This window comes from Enoplosus armatus, chromosome 13 (genome assembly GCF_043641665.1).
Source record: "Enoplosus armatus isolate fEnoArm2 chromosome 13, fEnoArm2.hap1, whole genome shotgun sequence".
Taxonomy (NCBI): domain Eukaryota; kingdom Metazoa; phylum Chordata; class Actinopteri; order Centrarchiformes; family Enoplosidae; genus Enoplosus; species Enoplosus armatus.
Genome location: NC_092192.1, coordinates 24,309,719 through 24,326,726, shown reverse-complemented (window position 1 = coordinate 24,326,726; position 17,008 = coordinate 24,309,719). Strand labels below are relative to the sequence as shown.

The following is a 17,008-nucleotide window of genomic DNA, read 5'->3' as shown; positions in this document are numbered from 1 at the left end:
AGTAACTTGCCACTAAATTCATTCTTTTTTAACTTAGTTGTGACTTAGTATGTATTACCTTCACTTGAGAATATGTAGCTGGATGGTGATCTCGAAGTAAGTTGCAGTGAATTCGAGGTGTTGGACCCAACTTGTTTTCTGCAACTTTTGCAGATTGAATATCCGTCTTCTTGAACGATCCCCTGGTCAGTCTTTGTGTATCAAAAATGCTCCCATACTGACGACTTAAGGTGTTTTTTGGTGGAAGCAAATCTTCAGTGTTGGCTCACTTCAAAGCTACATTTTTGTAGCATTTTGTAGTATAAAAAAAAATAAAACTGGCAAACTGGCTCTTCAATTTGACCCAAATCCAGAGCAAACCAAGTCACCTGGCTGATCTAAGGTTGGGCATAACTCCTCCAGCACATCACCTGTTGATCATTTTGTCACTGTTCTCTCCATTTTGCCTTTGTTAGATAGAGACAGCAAGGGTGGGAGAGAGAGAGGGGATGACATGCAGAAAAGAGCCCAGGCCGGAATCGAACCCGGGCCACTACTGGGTGAGCTACCGGGGTGCCCCATTCTGTCACTATTCTAACATTTGAACAGAAAGCATTGTGAACATTAGTTTTGTAGATGAAGAGATCATTCAAATGCTGCTGAGTTAACCTAAACTCAGCAGCATTTGGAATTTAAAACTGATCTTAAATCTGCATCGTTACCAGGGAATTAGAACACCCACTGGCAAGTAAAAGTAAAGTGACCTAATACTGGCGGTACCACGCAGTACTCAGCAGAGAGGGCTGGTCTAATGGCATACCTTTGAGTACATGGCTCCACTCAAGACTAGACCGTTGCGAATCCAGATGATGGACGCAGCAGGTTTGGCGTTGTCTGCGTGACATGTGAGGTTGAGGTGGTCACCGGCCCGTAAACTCACCACTGGAGTCCCCACTATCATCGGGTCATCAGGAGGAACTGTGAAGGTACAGTTAGATGTTAGATCCTGGTCTACTTAATGATTTTGTTCTCATGAAATACAGCATAAATGTTGTACAACTAACACCAAGAAATTAATCAGACTCAAATATAATACGTAAGACCTTCATCAGGGTTGGCAGGACAAAGACTAAATTACAAAGGACACATACCTCTGCCAAGGACGCACATTTCTCAAAAATACTGATAGAAAATGTTTACATTTCTACTATGCATCTGAATACAAAGTCATAGACATGCTTATTGGCTGATGGTGGTCATGATTTTAATCTAAATCCTGTCTGGAAATATTCACATTTATGCAGAACTCACAGTGGATGTTTGTTAATAACTTATTCTTGCTCATCCAAATATTTCTGCGTCATAGATTTGTAGTGACTACTAAAAAAACTTAGACATGGGTCTAAACATACAGACAGACAGGTTTAGAACCACTGAGTCCAGGAGACGCTTTGCTTCAATGTCTTTAGATGTTATGAGCCAAACTATAAATTACTTCACAAATGGCACCATTGGTCTGTGGTGTAACCTTGCCCCAAATTCCCTTGAAATATGTTAGCAGTGTTTGTCTGTTAGCAGGATATCTCAAACACACATACAGGACTAAAACCATACCCTCCTTGGCAAAAATAATAAAACATAACACAAAAATAATTCACTGCATGTGCCACACCAACAGGAAAGGACCTTTCAACCGAATCTAGCATTTGGCCTGTGAGGTCAAAGAGAACAAAACATTTACATAACTGCGCATTGTATGTACATAAAGCTTCAAAATGTTTCCAACTAGTTGGTCGCAGCATTTCTGCATTCTCTCAAGATGTGGATTTGATAGTTTAAGGGTATCTTTAATGAGCTGCAAGTGTGCATGAGGCCTAAAGCTCTATTTAAGCTAATTAGCACTTTAGCCAATAATAATTTACAGCAAAGAGTTTGTTGTAAGAAGAGAACAACTTCTTTATTTTCTCATTTATCAACTGTGCCATGTGCTATGGCAACAGATGTTTGCATGATGTGGTCAGTGCCAAGACATGATTGTTCTGAAATCCTTTAGGTGGAATAAAAATGTTCACTTTGTGCTCAATATCTAAAGAGTACTGAGTCCATGTTGACGTGTTTGAGCCAATTGTAAGCTGCAAGCCAAGGAAGTTTAAATCCATTGTGTTGCTAGAATATTTAGCAAGTCATAGCAAGCTTTTAGTAGAGTGAAGAATCCCTGAATCCCTTGCTTCCGACACTAGGACGACTCGACTGTTGCCAGCAAAAACACCAAGAGCGGATTAGGTTGTTCTTTTTTACCTTTGGCTCCTGTAATGTTTGACTGGAACTGGAATTACCTGGAAATTCATATTATGGGAGCTTCTTACTGAATTGGTGACACTCTCGTGGTGTCTAATACTGGAACCTGCCGTCTTTAAAATCTCTCAACTGCCGAAGAAGAATAATCTTCCTCTCCTCTTTACTACAATAATTTGAAACTGAATTCCCCCCTACACACACACACACACACACACACACACACACACACACTTACTGTCTTAGAATTGCCTTTACATGCTTAATGTATTTTGTAGCGTGGGTTACACAGAAGTTAGGCCTAAACTGCATCCCTGAGTTATTGATGACAGACTTAATTGTAATGTCTGGTGCCCAATTTTGATAATTGTTGTACCTTCAGGCCTTAAATTATGCTACAAGTGACAGATCACTTTAACCTACAATGGTATTTTTGCCATTTTTTGTCACATGATGAAACAAAAAAAATGCCTGAATCTGCAGACTGCTCTACAGGCTGAACATTTTTGGGGGCCAACTGAACAGAGAAGCGGAAGTGGGAGTGCACTGTGGGAATGAAAGGCCCGATATGTAGCTGTCTGTGTTATTGTTTACATAAACTGTTTTGAAAAGCGGCATAGCTAAGAAGAAAAAAACGCCTATGGCTACGCCTGCTTTTTGTTGTAAGTAGTTATATATTGCTTGATATCTCAATTTTCCTAATTTTACCTTTCACATGTTATGTTTGCAACCTGTGTTGCACTGACATGGTGAACATTTTTAGTGTGGTACATAAAGTATTCAAAAATGGCAAAAAGACCTCTAATAGAGTCTCTGATACTTGCCTGACCTGAAGGTACAAGTGAACTGTAGCTGTAACTGAAAGCTGTATTTGGAGATCATTTTCACATACTTCAGAATATCACTTGAATGCAGCAATGAGCAATAGTTCCAGTTTGACTCTATTGCAAGGAGTGAACGATTTAAATCACACTTGAAATTTCTCAAGAGGACCAGAAATGTTTTTCAACTGTGGCAGATGTTTTGCTTAAAGAAAAAAACTATAACTATTCATCTATCTATCCAACACAATATTTTTATCATCTTAGATCCCCTGTTGAGATCTCTTAACTTCACAAAATCTGTGACTACTCTGCAAATAAATACCTCACGTGAATGATTACTCCAAATAAAACTTTGAGAAATGAGCTAAAAAGCAGGAGAAAGCTAATGGTAGGAGCAGCGACAAGGCTGCTCAAAGACCTTGATTACGCTCTTGTATGAAAGTGGATCTGATCAGCCTGGATTTTATTCAAATTTGAGTGAATTATTGATTGAGCTCTCAGCTCATTAGATAGCAGATCTGGGGCAAGCCTAAATCAAAGTGAACATGCATATGGCACCTCCTGAGCACTGAGAAGAAAGACGGAAAGCACCAGTTCAACACAGTTCTTCCTTTATGCACATTTCAACTAACTGGAGACATTCCTGATGCATGCTACTGTATGTAACTTCTAGCTTACAATTCATTTGTTTGTGTGTTCTTTGACTAATATTCTTGTTCTTTGATTATTATTATTATTATTGTTGTTGTTGTTGTTGTTCAAGGTAGCTCCAAACTCACTTTTCTGTTTCATGAAAAATGGATTTGTGTTTGTAAACAATTATTTTCAAATATGTAGCAAAAGACTTAATAAACTTTGTTTAAAAAATTTGTAATTGTATAAAAAAAAACAAGACCTCAAATAGGAATAGGAAAATGAAAAATATAAAATATTTATTCAAAGGAATTCCAGAATTGAAGTTCAAGATCAAAACTTAACTTTCAAATTTTAGTTATTAGCAATTATAATTTCTTTTTTCAAATTATCAAAACTATTGGCCTTGAATTGGCTCTATAATTCTTACTTTCAGATAGACACTCCATTCAAACCTTAAAATGTTCCACATCTTTTAATGCAATATGATGTTTATTCTTAGATCCTATTCATACTAATTAGACCCTTTCTCATCTTTCCAAGTCTTCATAGTCCTTCAGCTACCTCATGATGCAAACTTAAGCCAGAAATGCTGTTTAGCTCAATAGCCATCAATATAGCAACGTAAGCTAGCTCAGCTTGCAGCTATATTTTGCGTCTCTCATGCCTTTCCAACTCTTTCTATAAAGATCTGGGTATCACTTAACTTTTTAACTTTGTCAAGCATTTTTCAAATTATATCTACTCATTCATACTTTTAGCATTCAACTGCTCCACATTGTTCATGCAATATGAGGTTTGTTCAACATTTAAATCCTATTCATTGTATTTAGACCCTCTCCCACATTTCCAACTATTTTGTCATTCAGCTGCTACGTCATAAAAATTAAAGCCAGCAATCCACTTTAACGTCAGCTTTTCAACAATCCTTCAAATATTCCACATTTCATCATTGGTACTTTTCAACTTTTTAAGCCAGCAATCCTGTTTAGCATCAGCTTTTAAACATTCAGTATTCACGCCACAATTTCTTCAGAAATTGCCTTCTCTTGTTATATATGATATTATTAGATTAACACTGATGCATTTATGTGTAAGCAGCTTTTTGCTGTTGTGGCTTATTATGGCAGTGCTAATTTTAACTATTTTATATACAGTTAGCCGATTAGTCCAGTGGTTCACAACCCGGGGGTCACCCCCCCTCCTAAAGGTCACAAATATCTTACGATCTGTGGGGTTGAGAGATAATTAATGGGAGCCACAAACGGTTATCAAATTTAAACCACCAGAAAAGGGGAAATGTCCCTTTGGTGGAATTGCTAACAACTCATCATCTGAAAACATGACAAGGAGCCCCAACTAGACACCATTGTGGTCACAACTCAAAAAGGTTAACAACCACTGGGTGGTTAATCTTTTCTCTCTGACATGTACTTGGGGTTCAAGCCAAAATAGACTGTTCAAAGTTGAAATCTTTTAATGTGGCCCTGGTCCAATGTGGTTCAGACGCCCTGAACCCCTAATAATACCAATGATAACGTTTAAGTGGAGCTATTATGCTCATATCCAGCTCTATATCTTTATTTTTATTAAAGTAGCTTTAAAGCTTTAAAGAGCAGCTGCGGAGCATCCAGAAGCAGCTCCGGCAACAAATAAGGAAGGGCAAGGAGAGCTACAGGAGGAAACTGGAGGAACATCTGGGGCAGAATAACACCAGGGATGTCTGGAGAGGACTTAAGAAGATCTCTGGACATAGAAAAGGTAAGGGGACACACCAGGACAGTGGAGACAGGGATTGGACTAACAAACTAAACCTGTTTTTCAACAGATTCGATTTTGCCCAGTCTCCCTCCCCCACCTATCCTGCCCCCTCTTCACACCTCCACAAGCTGCCCTCCACTCCACCCCCCTGCTTGTCCCCTTCCTTATCAACACCAGATCGTCACCAGTCCACAACTCCCACCACCCCACCCCTCCTGTCACCCCCCTCTCCTTAACAGCGGACCAGGTGAGAAGGGAGCTGAGATTCATCAAGGAAGGCCTCGGGGCCGGACGGAATCAGCCCCAGACTGGTCAAGGACTGTGCAGACCAGCTATGTGGGGTGGTCATGCACATGTTCAACATGAGCCTCAGTCTGGAGAAAGTCCTGGCCCTGTGGAAGACTTCCTGCGTGGTCCCGGTACCCAAAACGGTGCACCCCAGGGAACTCAACCACTACAGGCCTGTTGCCCTGACCTCTCACCTTATGAAGACCATGGAGAGGATCATCCTCAAACACCTGCGACCCCTGGTGAGCACATCGCTGGACCCCCTCCAGTTTGCTTACCGTCCCGGAATCGGGGTAGATGACGCTGTGTAGTAGGTAGATCTAGCTACTACACAGATCCCTTTCCCACCTGGAAGCACTGTGAGGATCATGTTCTTTGACTTCTCCAGTGCCTTCAACACCATCCAGCCAGTACTGCTGAGGGTGAAGTTGGAAGGAGCGGGAGTTGACCGTCACCTGGCTTCATGGACAATCGACTACCTCACCAACAGACCACAGTATGTGAGGCTCCGGGACTGTGTGTGTGATGTGGTGGTCTGCAGCACGGGGGCCCCCCAGGGTACGGTTCTCTCTCCATTCCTCTTCACCTTCTACACCTCGGACTTCAGACACAACACTGTCAATTGTCACATCCAGAAGTTCTCTGACAACACTGCCATCGTTGGATGTGTGTCTGAGGGGAACGACCTGGAATACAGGGAGGTCATCAGCGACTTTGTCAGCTGGTGTGAGCTCAATCAGCTTCACATCAACGCCAGCAAGACGAAGGAGATGATCGATTTCAGGAGGAAGTCATCCAGCACCACACCGGTGAACATCCAGGGTTTGGCCATTGAGGTGGTGGAGAACTACAAATTCCTGGGTGTTCTCCTGAACAATAAACTGGACTGGTCTGACCACACTCAGGCCCTGTACAAGAAGGGCCAAAGCCGCCTCCACCTGCTGAGGAGGCTGAGGTCCTTCAATGTGTGCAGGAAACTGCTCCAGGGGGAGCACAGACAGGGATAGGAGGAGGCTCAACAGACTGATTAGGCGAGCCGGCTCTGTTCTGGACTGTGCGCTGGACTCCATTGAGGAGGTAGGGGATAGGAGGATGTTAGCCAAGCTGACATCCATCATGGACAACACCTCTCACCCCCTGCACGAGACTATGGAGGCCCTGAGCAGCTCCTTCAGCAGCAGACTGTTACACCCATGGTGTAAGAAGGAGCACTACCGCAGGTCGTTCATTCCGACTGCTATAAGACTGTTTAACAGCACTGCATAATTCTGTACATAAATCTGCACATCTGTACATATTCATATTCCCCGTATAAACACTACTCACAAAAAGTGAGGGATATTCGACTTTCGGGTGAAATTTATGGAAAATGTAAAAAGTTCGTGCTACAGTGATATTATATCATGAAGGTAGGGCATTTAAGTAGAAGCATGCAATGGTAATTTCTTCATCTCATTCCTCATTTCTGCTCAATGTGAATCGACTTCATGTGAAAGCTGAATATCCCTAACTTTTTGTGAGTAGTGTATATCTATTTTTTAATCCCATATTTTTTATATTTGTATTTATTATATGTATATTATTTTTTTTAAAATACTTCTGTTTTTTTATTGACACAGTGCTTGTCTGCTGTGTGTTTCTGCACCTTTCTGTCTTTGCTGCTGTGACTTGTAAATTTCCCCGCTGTGGGATGAATAAAGTCTAAGTCTAAGTCTTTGCATGATTCACAGTTCAAATAAATCCGAATTCATCTTATTCTGGCCCTTCATGCAGCCCCTCAGTTCACCCTCTGTCTGACGCAAGCCGTTTAAGCTCCTGTCTCTTTAAGGCCTGCCTCCCTAAAAGCCCACTTTCTTCTGATTGGCCAGCTCCCTGCAGCCCACGAGGGGCAGGGAGAAGCCTGTGTGCTCTGAGAACAGCACCACTTTATACTTGAGCCGGCATATGACAGCAACAGTAACTTAGCTTGGAAAATAGCGATATGGGGCACTGAATGTGATGAACTTACTGTTTATCAGACCACAAATGAGACAAGAAGTAAGCTGGAAAAACGATAGATGCTAGATAGGTGTTTCTGGGGACTGGGCCTCACTGATTACTGTATAAAAACACACCTTTATTCACAGATTTTGGTGAAACTCCATCATTTTATGGAGGAAATGTTTTTTGGTTTTCCCCTCTGATGTGATTTATGGAGTTTCCTAATGGACAGAATATATATATATATATATATATATATATATATATATATATATATATATATATATGGATAAGAGGATTGCTAGATGCACAGCTAACTAGCAAATGGAAGTTACAGTTAGCAATAGTTAACGATTAGCTGTGCTAGATGCACAGCTAACTAGCAAATGGAAGTTACAGTTAGCAATAGTTAACGATTACTTTATCAACAAGTAAAGCCATCTGTCCATCAAGAAACTACCTGCTACCTACATACTTTCCTAAAGAGCAGTCCTGAGCAGAGCAGCCAAATAACTGAGCGGGTGGATGAGCGCGTCCCTCTACTTCGTGGGCGTGCTTTTATGTATTTTTTCTTCTTCTTCGTGGGCGTGCTGTCACTGCTGTGCCCAGAGGAAATGACTATATGAGGAAATTCAAGTCCTGTCTGACGTCAGAAATGACAGAAATGGAGATGGAAACAGAGCGTTCAGAGCAGTCTGAAGCCTGAGCTTTTGGCTCCCATTATTTGGCATTACTTTGGCAACGGTTAATATGAATATCCAACACAACTGGAAAACACTGCTGGGGAGAGGGACATCTGGACTACCTCACTGTGTTGTAATATTTAGTCTTTATTTGATATGTTATAGCTTTCATATTCACACGGTTTATGTGGCCTCCTGCTCATGCACATGAAACATCAAAGGCCAGTTCTGCTGCTGATTGTTTGGTTATTATAAATGTTAATGGATTTATTCCCCTAACTTCACATGAAAGAATACATCAAAAGTCACTTCTGTAGTCACCAGATGACTTTTCAGCCAGATCTGGTCTCATTCACCCATTCACACACCCATGGCGACCAAGCTGCCATGCAAGGTTCAGCGGGGGGGGGGTCGACCCCCCAAACCCAACCCGTTCTATCCTGCTCTACCTCCCGTGTGACAGTGCTAACCACTGCACTACTATGCCGCCCTCATGTTGTCACTCATGCACTCACACACACACGTTTACATTTTAAAAACATGAAAGTAAAACCTAATAATAGAAAACAGAGAGGGTGAAAGCAGCGTAAGATGTTTACCTAATATTGTACTAAATACATTATTGCCTCAGCAGCAAACTCCTTTGTATTTGGCACTCGCATGTTTCTTTGATCCAACCTGTGCTGAGTGTCACATCAACCATGTCTGAATGTAAATGCGTTTCGTTCCCCCTGCCTTTTTCTCTCTTTTTGTACATTCATCATCCTCTTGAGGGCTTCTTTAATGACTTGACCCATCCTATACAACTCTCACAGGACTCTGGCTGCCATCTTTACTATACTCTGTCATTGATTATTTGTCATCACTGACATTTTTTCCCAACTTCCCTGCAGAGTGGATATATAATTTGAAATTTTCTTCTTTAACTGGTTTCTCATACCAGTGCACATTGGTTCATTGTTGTTTGACTTAGTAGTAAGGTTGTGATTGAAAAAGCTGTTTGTAATGTTTACTTCTTTGTATTATTGTACAAGAATGTTAAAATAGTTGGCCTTGCTTGTTGTGTGCGTTCTCTATAGATGTACTGTGCATGGAAAATAATAAAACCCCAGGTGACTGTAGCACATCATTGAAAACTGATCGCAGTGATCGCAAACTATTTGAAGTTGAAATCTAAAACTTTTTAATTATCTGTTCATGTTTTCCCTGATGCTGACTGCTGGCATATTGTAGAATAATATTTCAACCTACTGCATAGGCACTTCATGAAAGCCATTACATTTGCTGCTCTAAACAATTTAGCTTTCAGAAAGTTAGCTAGCAACATCTACAATACAGGCATATCTACAATTAAATTTAAGTGATTCCATCGTTATTTAACGCCATGTCTCAACAGAGGACTCCTATGCTAACTTTCATCCCTCCCAAATTGACCATCTTGTTGATAGTGCTGCAGGCTCATTGCAAATGATACTCAACTCTATTGCCCCTCTAAAAAAGAAGAAAATTAGCTCCATGGTATAACCCCCAAACCCACAAATTAAAGCAAACGTCGCAAAAACTTTAAAAGGAAATGGTGCTGCACCAAACTGGATGAACCACGTTCAGTCTGGTAAGATAGGCCCTTTGTAATGCCAGAACATCTATTACTCATCATTAATAGAGGAAAATAGTTCTGTTCAGACTCAGGTATCAACATGCGTCCTGAGTGATCCAATCACAAGTGGACAGCTCCAAGCATGTCTGTGCACACCTGGCAGCAGTGTACGAAATTGAAAAAAGTAATTACTGTATAAATTTGCAGTTTTTATGTGAAATTAGCCCAGATTAAAATGCATACAGTAGTCACTGCCTTGTGCCAACATGAATAAATAAAAATCATACTATTGCTGTTCCAAAGAGAAGTGGGCAATCATGAGTCTAATATTCCTTCTTTACTAGGGATGAGTATCATTAAGATTTTAACTACTACTCTTATTGATACTATTTATCGATCTGGTACTTTAACGGTACTCTTATGTTGTTTTTGTTATGAACACACTCATATTTATAGCTAAACAATCAGCTGGCTAATGGTTAGATTTTATAAAGCAATATATATATATATATATATATATATATATGGCTTTATTTGACAGAACAGCATAGAGACAGGAAAGGCGGGGGGGGGGGGGTGACATTGCAGCAAAGAGCACAGACCGGACTCGGACCCGAACCACTACAGTAACTTATGGACTCAGCCTTGATATATGGTACGTGCTTTACTTGGTGAGTAGAATGGTTACTTTTATTCATTAACGTGTGTTTGTATAATTTAGTTAACTCCTGTGGGCTCTAGGCTTCTAGCATACATAACATACATGAGGTACCTGAGGTGGACAGGGAAACGAGAGATGAACTACGAGGTAACTTGAATGAGTGGCCGATATAAATACGTTTCGACTCAGGCAAAGCAGCAGTGGCTTTTTCTCTGTGCGTTTACACCAAACCATAAAAAACTGCTTTTAAAAGGGGAAAACATAGAGAAAGTGGAGTTATTACCATTGACACCATAAAAACCTTAATATTATCGTGAAACATACATGTTGAGTAACAGACTGATAAATGACTATAAGTGTTTCATTATAAACGTTTCTCAGTGATATTAACACTTTGTAAAAGCCAGTTAGAGTATCAACATAGTATCAACTGTAAAATAAATTTAACTTTTAACATTATTTCCCTGACTCTGTCATCATGTATGACAAATCTGCAATGCTGACCATACTTAGCTGTACGTTCCTCCTCTCACTGTATGTATGTAAATGAATACAGTTCCCCCACAAGATCTCTCCATCACAAAAACAAATCAAAATCTACCTGATCCTGGAAAAACCATGGCATATCCCCAATAAACAAGCTCTTGTCATCTCTACTGCTACAGTACAACTCCCTCCTTGCAGCTTTTAGACTTCTATAGCTCATATGAAGTGGTGAACCCTACTGTAGCACTGTTGGAATTTATAGGTAGCTAGGACGATATTCTAGGTTCAGAGGAGCAGTTTTTAACTAGAATTTAGGAATAACAGACTAACAGGGATAAGGTTGAACTGCTGGCTTATTTATGAAAACAAATAGTGGTAGTCGAAATATGCATACATTTGTGCTGAATAACACATCACACACGCAAAGATGGAATTTTCAAATAAAATCCTTGAAATCATGAAAAATAAATCCCTAATCTCAGAAAAAAAGGTTTCTCTCTACATTTTTATCAGGTTTGGTTGATTTAAATCTATTTAAGTTCAAAGAATAATTTTCACCTTAGGTCCCTTTAAGTTTACGTAAGATATTTAGTTCCTTGTTTCTTTTTGAGTTAACTCAGTTCTACATTCTACTTTTATCTTAGTTAGGCCCATTTCAACTTTAGTTCTACTTCTCATTAGTTCACTTGACCAGTAAAATTTAGAATATACAATAACATAATTCTTTACCAATTTGGCACAGAATAAATGGAAAATAAAAAAACAATTCAACACAGCATCTAAATACAAAACTCAAAATCTCCACAGATCTGTATATGATCAATAAACTCAGTTTTCACAACTTGTGTGTAATCAGTCCTTTTTCATTATTCTCCAAATGAGTTCCACTGCTACCACAATGCAGGTGTATAAATCAGTACTTTATCCTTGGAGCGTAGGTTGTCTTGCAGAAACAGACTCCTATCAACACGATTTCTCCTATAGGTGGCTCACCATCATCCATTCCTCAGCTTTGGTGCGGAAACACCAAACAGTCCTCACAACTAAAACCTGACCTGTGGTATAAAGGTGCAATATACATACACACTTTTTACATATTTCATCAAAGTTAGTACTTGTAGCACCTAAACACAGGTTAATCGTTAATTCACTCTGAGCCGCACCCTATCGAGACTAAACTTGATCATGCCTGTTGCATGTAGCTTCTCAATTAAAAGAAAGAATAGAAGAATAAAGGTTTATATTTCTCAAAACCTGCTTCTTTTCTCATATTTTTTTCTCTTCTCACTTGTCTGCAACTTCTGATGCTCTTACGATTCGCTGTTTTCTCTCTACTTTTCCTCTTTCTCCCGCAAGAGGGCACTACAGTTACACTGATTGGCTTCTACTGCTGCACTTGTTAAAGGAACAGTACACATGTAAAATAACACAATCAGCAGGGTAAACTGTGTAAACTTATGACTGTTTATGTTTGCACATATCCACTTCATATCTTTGTTCCCACAAATAACAACAGAGATTCCTGAAACCAATGAGCTTAGAATAAAAGCAAAAAAAGTCAGGGTGGCAAGATGTATTTGGTTCACTTTCACTCACTCTAGATGCTCTGAATAAATTATGAGGCATTCTCCTCTCTGCTCTGACAGAGTGACAGTTTTAAATATCTCTGGCTCTTTAATGCTGAATCAATTTACACGATGGCAGATTGCAAACCATATAACACAAACATCTAATACAAGCAGAAACCATCTGTCTGTCACAATATGTGAAATGTGGCCATCTATGGTTAGGAGTTAATGTCTATGATTTTGACAAGACTGGAAGTGTAATACTGTACAGTGGCATCAAGAGATCGTTGGGAGAGTGTAACTGTGACCTCAATGGGGCATTTTAGTGGTGTAGAGGTACAAAACCTGCTCACAACCACAAAGACAAATGTTTAACTCATTTAGTCTCTGCAAGTCTCAAACGGATAAATACCCTTCATAAATGAAATTAATCCTTGGGAGTTGTTAGAAGTCATTATTCATGAATATTACTTTCACACAATTTAATACAAATAAAAACCCTTGAGAATTTTAAGAAAAGTAGGAATCTTAGCATTTGTCCTCTAAGTCTATCCAGTGGGTATTTTTCTCACCATGGATACAGTAGCAAACTCACAACATGCCAAGAAAGATACAGTACAGTTAGAGGCATGACTTCCCTTGCAGGATAAAATGACCACAGATAATATCTGTTGTGGTTTAATAGAGTTGTCGATAAAGACTCAGTTACTACCGAGATGTTGGGTTTCAAAATTCAACTTTGATGATTTTGCCTAAATGGGAGGCCAGAGCTTAAAGAGCCTCCCATATCAGCTAGAGCCCCTGTTTGACAGCATCATTGTTTCCCAGAAACTTGGACAGAAACCCAAGTCAGGTAGTGTTATATCTCTGGAAACAGCCACATCAAACATGCAAACTGTGATCACATCACATTTGCTCCCCCAAATGTAGATGGGGAACGAAACTCCCAGCTCATCAGTTCAAAGGTTTAAATGGTGATATAGTTACTCTAGATGACATTGCCCTGGCCTCCAGCACCACTGTAAGGAAGCTTTGAGTTATCTTTGATCAGGACATGTCATTAAACTCCCACACAAAACAAACTTCAAAACATTGCAAAAATCAGGCACATCCTGTCTCAAACAGATTCAGAAATACGAGTCCATGCATTTGTTACTGCTGGGCTGGATTATTGCAATTCCTTATTATCAGCCTGTCCCAGTAAGTCCCTTAAGACTCTCCAGTTGATCCAGAATGCATGTATACTGACAGGAACTAGGAAAAGAGATCGTATTTCTCCCATATTAGCTTCTCTGCACTAGCTCCCTGTAAAATCCAGAGCAGAGTTTAAAATCCTTCTCCTCACCTACAAAGCTCTTACTTGTCAGGCACCATCATATCTCAAAGAGCTCATAGTACCCTATTACCCCACTAGAGCACTGCGCTCCCAGAATGCAGGGTTACTTGTGGTACCTAGAGTCTCCAAAAGTAGAATGGGAGCCAGAGCCTTCAGCTATCAAGCTCCTCTCCTGTGGTACCAGCTCCCAGTTTGGCTTCGGGAGATACCTTCCCCACATTTAAGAGTAGGCTTAAGTCTTTCCATCCCTTAGTTATGCTGCTATAGGCCTTGAATGCCGAGAGACGTCCTATGATGCCCTCTCTCCTCCTTTCCCTCTTCATCTGTATGCATTGTTATCCCATTGATGGATGTTACTAACTCAACATCTTCTCTCTCCTGTAGCTGCCTCCAGAACTGTAGAGTCTGGATCTATGATTGCAAACCACCTACTGCCCCCATGTTCTGGAATTATTATTATTACTATTATTATCTTTATCGATAATATTATTACTAGTAATAGTTGCTATTACTAGTACTTTACATCTCAATGTAGCATTATGCTACTGTATTCTCTCTCTCACTCTCTCTTTACCAACCGGTCGAGGCAGATGACCACCCACCCAGAGCCTGGTTCTGCTCAAGGTTTCTGTCTGTTAAAAGGAAGTTTTTCCTTGCCACTGTCGCCAAGTGCTTGCTTATGGTGGGAACTGTTGGGTCTCTGGAAATAATATTTTAAAGAGTTCGGTCTAGACCTGCTCTATTTGTAAAGTGTCATGAGATGACTTTTGTTGTGATTTGGCGCTATATAAATAAAATTGAATTGAATTGAATTGATATACCATCTGTTATGATTTGGCATTATATAAACTAAATTGAACTGAATTGATGTCAGATGGACTGGGATGGAAAAAAAAGTTATAGGTAGATGAAGATGGGGCAAATTCAGAGAGAGAGGATGAGTAGCCTGAATGTAGAGAATGGACGCAGAGGCTGAGGAGGTCAGAAGTGAGTGGCAAGCCATTTGCTGTGAGAGTGGGTTCCGATTTTGATTTGACTTGGGAAGCATGGAGACGTGGGAATGTGAGGAAGAAGGACTCGTTTGAGTTAGGATGATTCCTGATAAGTAGGTTGCAAACAGGAGCGGATTTTCAGAGTAGAATGAGCGTCTGTGATAAAATTACAGATAGACATAACGTGTAGAGAGAGAAAGGGCAGCTGGTATGCGTTGTGATATGCCTAATAACAATTCCAGCCAGTTAGATTGGCTCAGAGAGTGCTTGAGGCAAGGCTGTTAAGGATGGCTTCTTGCAAGGCATTCGGAAGGTTTTCCAACTGTGGAGATAGTTGAATATTGTGGCTGAAAATGGTGGGACTGGTATGGGATGAATGTCCAATTCTGGGGCAAAGAGTATGAATTTCTGAAATGAGAAGTGGGAAAGTGAATCAGCAATGCTGTTGTGGTACCCAGAAATGTGAGCTGCGCAGAGAATGAACTGGGACGGCTGCTGCTTTTGTTTGGAGGTTGGACAGGGAGGGTTTCCCTTGAGGGATTATGTGTATGGCATAATTGAGGTGACCGAGAAGTGCTAGCAGCTGCTGTTTGGTGAATCTGTTTGCTAGGAGATAGTTTGACTGAAGCAGAGTGATGCGCTGTATTTTCTCTGAAGGCAAAGATGCATTGAAAGAAATGGAGTCAAGGTAATCCCCAAAGGTCTATGAGGCTTTATTTTCTGAAAGAGGAACGCTACAGTACAGAAAAAACTTTTGTGAATTGGTAAGCCAGAGGCGTGGAGTTGAGGACAGAGGAGTAAGGATGAGAAAATCGTTGAGAAGATGGAAAACATAAGAGAGTTCGTAGTTGTTTGTAAGGATCCAACATAAGGTTTCTGAAAGAGACTCAAAGATCTTAGGACTGATTCTGCAGCTGAAGACTAAGCATACAGCTAAATAGGCTCCTTTCCAGCAAACTTTGAAAAATCTGGATGGATGGTAAGACTTTGAAAGTGATAGTGATGTCTGCTCTAGAAAGCCAAGCAACATGGCCTGCTGTCTGTCCTTCCGAAATGTAAAGCCACCTTGAGTATGATTAAAAGATAATATGTTTGTTTGCTAGGTTATTCCTTATTTTTTCCTGTTGAATCTGTGTGTATTTTAGGTGTCACAGTCAGTCACAATGGGGAGTTACGTGAAGGTGTGTGTGGGATCTGCGCCTAAGGCTGGAGTATAGAGGGAGGGTGAGAAAAGTTGAAAGAAACTGTCTTTGTTGTTGTTGCAGTTGAAGGGAATGACTTTCCGTTTTAAAGCATGTTGGAGACGGGCCACGCTCCAGTCTCCGATATTGGGTTGTGCACTGTGGATGTGAAGATGGCGTGGAGGAGGGTCTGCTGTGAGTGCTCCGTGGTGCATTGCTGGGAATTGTGTGTGACTTGTGTAATTGTGCATGGTACATATCTGACCTTGAAATTTGCATTCAGTTGCATACAGAAAAAAACAAATGCACAGGAAGCATGTTTGACAGGAAAGCATTGGTGGACCTCAGTGGAGAAAGAGCCTTGCACCTGTGTACAAGTGGAAGAGCAGTATTTTCAGGCTTTACAACAACCACCATCACAAAACAATGCCGAGAACTGCTTCATTCAGCATTAGATGAGCCTGTCTAATATTCTCTACAAAAACAATATCCTGTCTTCAATGCCGGGTTGTAGCAAAAAAATTAGTATAAATGACAAAATTTAGCATAAAAAAAGTATATCCCATAGCCTCTAACTCTTTATGCTCAGCATGAACTCATAACAAATAGCACCTGCCTGCTAAAGCACAAATATAAAATATCATACACGGGCAAAGAACACTGACGTCTTTACAGAAAAAAAGGAGGTAACAGTTCTATCACCAACCATGAAAACAGCAGGCAACCTGATCCCTCTGTGTAACC

General features: G+C 40.4%; 1 protein-coding gene across 1 annotated transcript in view; it reads right to left on the bottom strand.

Moving 5' to 3' along the window:
• Positions 1–17,008, bottom strand: part of LOC139295539 (kin of IRRE-like protein 3) — a 98,321-nt gene that overhangs the window by 66,162 nt on the left and 15,151 nt on the right. The window contains exon 4 of the mRNA XM_070917733.1: positions 800–957. Within this exon, the coding sequence (XP_070773834.1) occupies positions 800–957 (158 nt within the window). The remainder of the gene's footprint in view (positions 1–799; positions 958–17,008) is intronic.